The sequence below is a fragment of the Propithecus coquereli genome, unplaced genomic scaffold (assembly GCF_000956105.1).
Source record: "Propithecus coquereli isolate 6110/MARCELLA unplaced genomic scaffold, Pcoq_1.0 Scaffold12, whole genome shotgun sequence".
Lineage (NCBI taxonomy): Eukaryota > Metazoa > Chordata > Mammalia > Primates > Indriidae > Propithecus > Propithecus coquereli.
Window position 1 is genome coordinate 2,590,631 of NW_012136080.1, and position 8,937 is coordinate 2,599,567.

General features: G+C 38.5%; 1 protein-coding gene across 1 annotated transcript in view; it reads left to right on the top strand.

Annotated features, from left to right (window-relative positions):
* The window catches only part of EFHB (EF-hand domain family, member B), a 73,056-nt gene that overhangs the window by 45,696 nt on the left and 18,423 nt on the right, over nt 1-8,937 (top strand). Inside the window, 2 exon segments of the mRNA XM_012663169.1 lie at nt 3,431-3,704; nt 5,420-5,601. Of these exon segments, the coding sequence (XP_012518623.1) occupies nt 3,431-3,704; nt 5,420-5,601 (456 nt within the window).

The following is an 8,937-nucleotide window of genomic DNA, read 5'->3' on the forward strand; positions in this document are numbered from 1 at the left end:
GTGGCATCAGCCTAACTCCCAACAACCTCAAACTCCTGGGCACAAGTAATCCTCCTGCCTCAGCCTCCCAAGTAGCTGGGACTATAGGGGTGCACCACCATGCCGGCTAATTTTTCTATTTTTAGTAGAGACAGGGTCTCACTCTCATTCAGGCTGGTCTTGAACTCCTGAGCTCAAGCGATCCTCCCGTCTCAGCCTCCCAGAGTGCTAAGATTACAGGCGTGAGCCACTGTGCACGGACTAGATTTGCTGAATTCTTAAATGGACTTTGATATTTTCATCTTTATAGGATTGCTCCACTCTTGTAAACTTTAATGTTATATAAAAAAGAAAAAATGCACATACATACATAGTTATTTATTTGGTTGTTTATGCATAGAATATCTGTGGAAGGATAGGAAAGAATCTTATAATGTTACTATTTCTGGAGAGGAGCAACTGGGTGGCTGAGAGACAGGGTGGCAATGAGATTTACTTTTTAATCTATGTTTTCGTATCTTTTGAGTTTGGAACCATGCATTATCCATTCAAAAAAAAAAAAAAGATTAAAAGCAAAATATATTTACACAGAAGCTGAAAATATAAAAGACATTTCCTTAGAAAGCTGTTTGAAAACCATTATGTGAGTAATTAGCTCCCTTCTCCAGGAATAGTCAATAGTAAAATAGAATTTGACATAAGAAAATTTGATTTTAAAAATTTTGTACAAAAAGGAGGCCCAGTACAGTAGCTAACCTCTGTAATCCCAGCAATTTTGGAGTCCAAGATGGGAGGATCACTTGAGGCCAGGAGTTCTGGACCAGCCTAGGCAACAAAATGACAGCCCATCTCTATAACAAATGCAAAAATTATCCAGGCATGGTGGTGCCTGCACCTTTGGTCCCAGCTACTTGGGAGGCTGAGGCAGGATGGTCGCTTGAGCCTGGGAATTCAAGGTTGCAGTGAGCTATGATCACACCACAGCACGGAAGCCTGTGTGACAGAGCGAGACCCTGTCTCAAAAAAAAAAAAAAATTGTACAGAAAGGGAAAACACCATGATCTTTACTTTTGACTCAAATATTTTTATGTCTACATATTAGCTTCCTGTATTATTTACCACATACAGATATATAGATATATATACATATGTGTATGTCTATATTTTAAACATTTATAATAACAGTGAACATATTTTTATTTGGCTTTTTAAAATTTGGCTTTCAAATTTCTAAGGAATGAAGAGATACTTTTATGGTTCCTGTGAACTACATTTTCAGTTCTCTCATGCTGATATATTATGATTTACTGAACGGTTTCTTCACTCTTTGGAATTTGGGTTGTTCCAGATATTTTTAAGGTAATATGGGTAGTGCCGTAATAATTATCATCTCTCAAAAAGCTTTCTGTTTCTAATTATATCTCATTTCTTAGCAATGTTGTTATTGTCCCAGAAGTAACTCTATTTTCATTTTCTTTTCTAAATGATTGTACCAATTTGCAATTTTATCAGCCAATGCTGTGAGGTTTTACTCCAACCTTGCTACCATTTAGTGTTATTTCAAACATTCTTGTAATTTAGTTGGTATATAATGATACCTCATTTGCTTTACTTTTTGAATCTTGATTATTAGAGGATCAACTTTTTAAAATGATTGTTTACATTTTTTATTTCCTCTTGGAATGTCTCACCTCTAAAAAGCAAAGATACTACTGTTTTCACTTTTATTCCTGGGTCATGCCTTTCTAGAAGGTCAAAACCACATTTTATTTTTACTGATGATATGAGCCTTACCCAGCAGGTTTGGGACAGCTTTTCTAATCTGTTCACTAGGAAAGTATTAGAATCTTCTCTACCTAATGAAGCTTTTTATAGAAAACAACTCTACCCCAACCTTCTCAGAAACAAAGATGGGTGACAGAGAGTTTTCCTTTTTGGCACAACCCATGAAGTAGTGGGGGAAAGCAGCAGCCTATTTTAAAATCAGACAGTTCTTCAAATTATTTCTCACTTTTTGGATTCTGACTTCATCAGCCATTTTCTTTTCTTTTTTTTTATTTTTGAGACAGAGTCTCACTGTGTTCCCTGGGCTAGAGTGCCGTGGCGTCAGCCTAGCTCACAGCAACCTCAAATTCCTGGGCTCAAGCGATCCTCCTGCCTCAGCCTCCCGAGTAGCTGGGACTACAGGCATGTGCCACCATGCCCGGCTAATTTTTTCTATATATTTTTAGTTGTCCAGCTAATTTCTTTCCAATTTTAGTAGCTGGTTTCGAACTCCTGAGCTCAAACAATCTGCCCGCCTCGGCCTCCCAGAGAGCTAGGATTACAGGCGTGAGCCACCGCGCCCGGCCTTCCATCAACCATTTTCAATAGAGCTCTTGAGGATTTTTTTTTATCTTCTAAGATTTTAGGGTAGAAACTGCAAGTTAGTGGTCAGTAGGTCCAGAAGGGGCCCAGGAATGTTTTGCCAGTTTTCCAAGAACTTTCTTTCTTTTCTTTTCTTTTTTTTCTGTCAGGAACTCTCTTATATCAAATTCTATCCTACTGTTGACTTTTGGAGGAAAGGGGGTAAATACTCTTTCAGTTTTCTGAGAAAATGTTTTTTAAACTTTGTCCAGATTTCTATTTTGGTGGGGGCTGGGGGGGTTGGGATTAGAGGATCTGGAAGTCTGGGCTTGAGCGCTTTCACGGCAACGATTGGCAGGCGCTGAGAGGAAGGGGCCGGGTACTTGAGAGGCAGGTCTTTTCTGGTGTGGCCCAGTTCCCACCCTTTCCTCAAACTGGTGCGCCACTTGCCTTTGTCACCCTCGCTTGGACCTTCCCGGAACCTTGGCGGTCTTCTGAAGAGTGAAACGCCACAGCACCCTCTAGTGGTATCTGTGGAGTAACCAGATCTTTGAAAAAGCTATCAGGAATTTACTCTTACATTTCAGAATTGATTCAGCAAAGCAAATCTACAAAAAAGGACAATTTTATTTACTCCCTCAGGGTTTTCTTTTAGACACTGACTTTTAGGGGCTCGTTATATAATCAGTTCCTGAGCTTACAGTGGGTTCTCATCACCTGTCTGGATGTTGCAATTCACGCTCCCCTCTCACCCCCCATCAGGTACGTGTGGAATTTTCACCTCCAAACTTCCCGTCTCTCCCCAGGGCAGTGCTAGAATCAACTCTTTAGTTCAAGTTAAATACAGAAATAAGCTCTAATTTTAAAAGAAGGAAAGAAAAGAACGGTTTCTATGTTTATATTTGGTCTCTCAAATTTGAAAGCTTCATTCTAAAGTGAGTGAAGTGGCAAAAAGAAACATTAGGCTGTGTTCAGGTTTCCTGGTATATAACATGGGTCTGAACTTGCCATTCCACAGTTGGGTGTTGGCATCCGTGGAGGGTTTGCACCAGCTCAGTTTCCACTAGCAAGAAGAGACTAAATGGGAGAAATCATCTTGTTGCAGAGCAGCAAGCACCAAGTAATAATGTCTTCCTGTACTTTTTTCTTTCCCTTCTTTCTTAAAGGTGGAAAACCTGATTGTGCAAACCCTGCTGAGACTAATGTTGAAGAATCTGAACCAACTCTCCTGATAAAACCTGAAGATATTGTCTTAAAAGAACCAGGGAGCTCAGAAAACACTGTCCGGACACTTCTGAGACCAAGTGATAAAGTTTCTGATGATTATAAGACAACTTCTTCTGAGATCAATGCAGTCGTGGGAGCCATTCCCTCTACTTGTGAGTATGTCACATTATTTATTGAGTTTTAAAAGGATCAGAAAACATGGAAGTGAAGTGTCCTTGGTCTGACTTTGCATTGTCCCCTGCCTCTCTCTCCATTAGACTCTAAGTTTCTCCAAAGCCTTGTACCTTTCATGTAATTCTGTATTCTAAGCACCTGGGGTTGGAGGTTACACACAAATGTTGGCTGAACTGAAGTATTGCTAATGATGACCCAAGTAAAACAATTCTTTATATGTTAATGAAATTGAAACCATTATGGATCAGAACATTGAATGTTATACATTGTAGTAATTCAGACTTTGCCAAATATTAGGAGACTTTTAAGCTGTGTGATTCTTAGCTCCACACATATCTTCTTTCAAATATTTAAAGACCTTTTACAAAACATTTCTCTACATATTCATTCCCCATATATTAGTTTGCTAGGGCTGCTGTAATAAAGTACCACTAACTCGATGTTGTAACAGCATTTTATTGTCTCACAGTTCTGGAGGCTTGAAGTCTGGGAGTAAGGTGTCAGCAGGGTTGGTTCCTCCTACCGGTTGTGATGGAGAATCTGTCCATGCTTCTGCCCTAGATTCTGATGATTTGCTGACAGTCTTTGGCACTACCTGGCTTCTGCTGTATCACCCTGATCTTGGCCTTTTTAATTAATTGATTACTTAATTTTTTAGAGACAGGATCTCACTCTGTCACCGAGGTTGGAGTGTGTGGCACAATCAAAGCTTACTGCAGCCTTGAACTCCTGGGCCCAAGGGATGCTCTTGTCTCAGCCTCCTAAGTAGCTAGGACTACAAGCATGCATCACCACACCTGGCTATTTTTTTATTTTTATTTTTATGGAGACCAGGTTACCAAATATCTTACCCTGGCTGGTGTTGAACTCTTGGCCTCGAATGAGCCTCCTTCCTTGGCCTCCAAAGTTTTGGGATTATAGGCATGAGAGACCATGCCCAGCCTGATCTCTGCCTTTATCTTTGCATGGCATGCATGTATGCATGTCTGTGTCCAAATTTCTCCTTTTTATAAGACTCTAGCCATAGTAGATTAGGGACCCAGCATACTCCAGTATACCCTCAATGTAATTAATTACATCTGAAATGGCCTCATTTTCCAAAAAAGGTCGCACTCTGAGGTATTGAGGGTTAGGACTTCAACATATGAATTTTGAGAGGATACAATTCAACTCATAACACCCATATGTCAATATTGAGCGTGATGAATATTAGTTATTTAGAAAGACTAATTTAGAAAGACTATTTTATGTTGGTCAAGAGCACTTCCTTGGACTAAGGACATGATTAAGGATTTACATGTTTTTCTCAACTGGATTTTATAAACATGCTATACAGTGTAGTGTTATGAAATCTTGCTACTCCCCTTAGCTGTGCAATAGAAATATAATTGAAATCACCTGTGAATTTAAAAATTTTCTAGTACATTAAAAAGGTTGCATTAAAAAAGAAACAGGCGAAATTAAATTTAATAGTATATATCCAAAATATTCTCATTTAAATAACTAACCAATATACGAATTATTAAATATTTCACTTTTTTTGTACTAAAATCTTTGAATTTTACATTTAGATTACATTGCAATTCCGATGCTCCACATTAAAAGTGCTCAGTAGCTGTATGGGGCAGGTGGTTACTGTATTATACAGCTTAGTTTTAGAATGTTTGTTTTCCTTCATCATCAACTTACCTAGGTTACCCCATCTATGGTGTTCCAACCATTCGATCTGATATTCCTGCTCCCCGAATTTGTCGCATCAGTGATAGAACTAACTATGGTGAAGAGGGCAATGCTTATTCATTACTACATCCCACCATCTTTGCCCAGAAAGGAGTGTTTGAAAGAGACTTCTTCAAGACCAGATCAAAAGAAGAGGTACACATATTATTTCAAAAAACCTTGTGTAAACATACAAAGATGGAAATGTTTGCTTATCAATGACTGCTATGATTTTTCAAAACTTGAGCTTTTTTATATTACAGTGTCTACAGAATTCCCAAATATACGATTCTTGATGAATAATGTTTAACTTGGTTGTGACATTCTTATACAATTCCTAAAGTAGAATTTACTCTGTGACAGGAAGAATTTCATTCATGTTATGTATCCACTATGGCCCATGTATTGAAAAATATTCTTCTAAAACATTCAATACTATTCTTAGTTGAGAAATGGAGCAAGGATTAATCCCTTCCGGCCTTGTGTAAGTATCCTTATGGCCTTGGGCCTCCAGAACCAAAGAATAAGCATGAGGAGGATCACTCTGCTGCCCTCTTGTCTACTGCTCTCCTATGTCTCAGATTATCTGTGACAAGCATTTATTTAAAGTATTCTGTCCTGTTGCTACACCATATGTGAGCATACATACATACATATATATATATATATTTTTTTGACTAAGTAAACATGGTCCCCACATCCCAGATGATCCTATTCCTAGGTGGGTTGTAGAGTAGGTATAACTAGCGAGATCACAATAGCCACTGGGTGCTGAGGGCCAAGGACCAATAGCTGTGCTCGGTCAGAGCAGCCTGTCTCTATCTGTGCTAAGCAAAGCAGGATGTAATTCAGGAGCACCTGCTTCCTCAGAACCTTCATAGCGAGAGTTAGAAATGGTAGGAAGAGACCTGTGATGTCCTCTGGCACTTCAGATGGAGGGTTGATGGCTTTAAAACTTACTAAATGCTAAGTGAATTAATGACAGATTCATTTCAACAATTTATTTCCATTGAGGCAGAGGAGTAAGGAAGGGAAAACTCAGGGGATGATGCCTGCTTACTGGCCCCAAAGGAGAAACCCAGTACCCTTCCCAGAGGTCAGAGAAGAGATACCCCCAGAGTGTGTTTTCTCTTCCTTCGATCATTCTAAAGGGCCTATGAAATAGGACTCTAGGATTACAAAAAGAAACAAAAATCTCCTGCTTGTTTCACAATGCCTAAAAATTCTTTTAATTAGGAAGTCATTCTTTTTCTTACAATTCTAGATAAAAAGTAAGAACTCAAATTCCTGGTTGGAATAATAATGTTAACACTACTGATAGAATGCTGATCTAGTGGAGGAATGCCTTCAGAGGAGGGGGAAAGAAATCAGGGAAGAAAGTCTGGGATGCTCAAGACTAAATTAGTCCACTTCCTGAGTTTACTCTGCAAGGACTTTTTAAAAAAATTTTTGTTTATTTATTTATTTCAGAATATTACGGGGCTACATGTTTTGGTTACATAATTTCTTTTTGTACAGTTTGAGTCAGAGTTATAGGTGTGCCCTTCACCCAGATAGTGTGCACTGTGCCCGTTAGGTGTGAATTTACCCATACACTTCTCCACTCTCCCACCTGCTTGATTTCCGTTGAGTTTTACTTCCAGATATGCACATGAATGTTGATCAATTAGTTCCAATTTAGTATTGAGTATGTGTGGTGTTTGCTTTTCCAGTCTTGTGATAATTCACTTAGAAGAATGGTCTTCAGTTCCATCCATGTTGTTAAAAAAGATACTAGATCACCTTTTTTGTGGCTGAGTAGTACTCCATCGTATACACATACCACATTTTATTAATCCACTCATGTATTGGAGGGCACTTGGGTTGTTTCCACATCTTTGTTAGTGTGAATTGTACTTCTGTAAACATTTGAGTGCAAGTGTCTTTTTGATAAAATGTCTTTTTTTCCCTTGGATAAATACACAGTAGTGGCGATTGCTGGATCAACTGGTAGTTCTACTTCTAGTTCTTTGAGGTATTTCCATACTACTTTCAATAGAGGTTGTACTAGTTTTCAGTCCCACCAACAATGTATAAGAGTTCTTTTCTCTCCACATCCATGCCAGCATCTGTTGTTTTCGGACTTTTTGATAAGAGCCATTCTCACTAAAGTTAGGTGATAACTCATTGTGGTTTTGATTTGCATTTCCCTGATGATCGAGCATTTTTTCTTGTGTTTCTTGCCCACTAGTCTATCTTGAAAAGTTTCTGTTCATGTCTTTTGCCCACTTTTTAATAGAGTTGCTTGATTTTTCTCTTGCTAATTTGCTTGAGTACTTTGTAGATTCTGGTTATAAGCCCTTTCTTGGATATATAGCATGTAAATATTTTCTTCCATTCTGTAGGTTGTCTATTTGCTCTATTGATTGTGCCCTTGCCTGTGAAGAAGCTTTTTAATTGATCAGTCCCATTATTTATTTTTGTTCTTGCTGTGATTGCTTTTGGGGTCTTTTTCATAAATTCTTTGCCTGGGCCAATATTTAGAAGAGTTTTTCCAACATTTTCTTCTAGAATTCTTATAGTTTCATGCCTTAGGTTTAGGTCTGTTATTCAGGGAAAATTAATTTTTGTGAGTAGTGAGAGATATGGATCCTGTCTCAGTCTTCTACATGTGGCTACCCAATTTTTCCAGCACCATTTGTCGAATAGGGATTTTTTTCTCCAGTGTGTGTTTTTGCCAGCTTTTCAAAAATCAGATGGCAGTATGAGGATGGTTTCATATCTGGGTTCTCTGTTCTGACCCATAGGTCTATGTCTCTGTTTTTGTGCCAGTACGATACTATTTTGGTTACTATAGCTTTGTAGTATAGCTTGAAGTGTGGTAAAGTGATGCCTCCTGATTTGTTCTTATTGTATAAGGTTGCATTGGCTATTCTGCAGGGGCTTTCTTTACCCACCATTGGGGTATTGAGGTGTTTTCGCCTTATAGCTGCAATTGCTAACAACTCTGCTCTTCTGAGTTTCAGAATTGGATTTGTATTTGAACAGTATTTGATTTGTATTTGATTATGCTGCTAATTTCTCACAAGGGCACATCATTTCTAGGGTATCTTTTAATTTTTGTTGAGATTCTATTTAATAAATGCGTTCTACAATTATTCTATTTCTTTGGCTTTCCTATTCACTGGCTAACCTTTCATTTCCCTCTTTTTTTTTTTTTTCTCTGTATGCTTCATAGAAAAGGCTGCTACTTTTTTTTTTAATTTTTATTTCAGAGTATTATGAGGGTACATTTTGATTACATTTTATGTCTTTACCTCACCCAAGTGAGGGTTAGAGGCATGCCTTCCCCCTCTACAATGCTCCCCGAGTCCTTTATTGTGAGTTTACCCCCCCATCCGCCTAATTCCTGGAGAATATTACCACCATGTGAGCACCATAGTGTTAATCAGTTAGTACCAATTTGATGGCGAGTACAAGTGGAGCCCATTCTTCCGATCTTGTGATACCTCA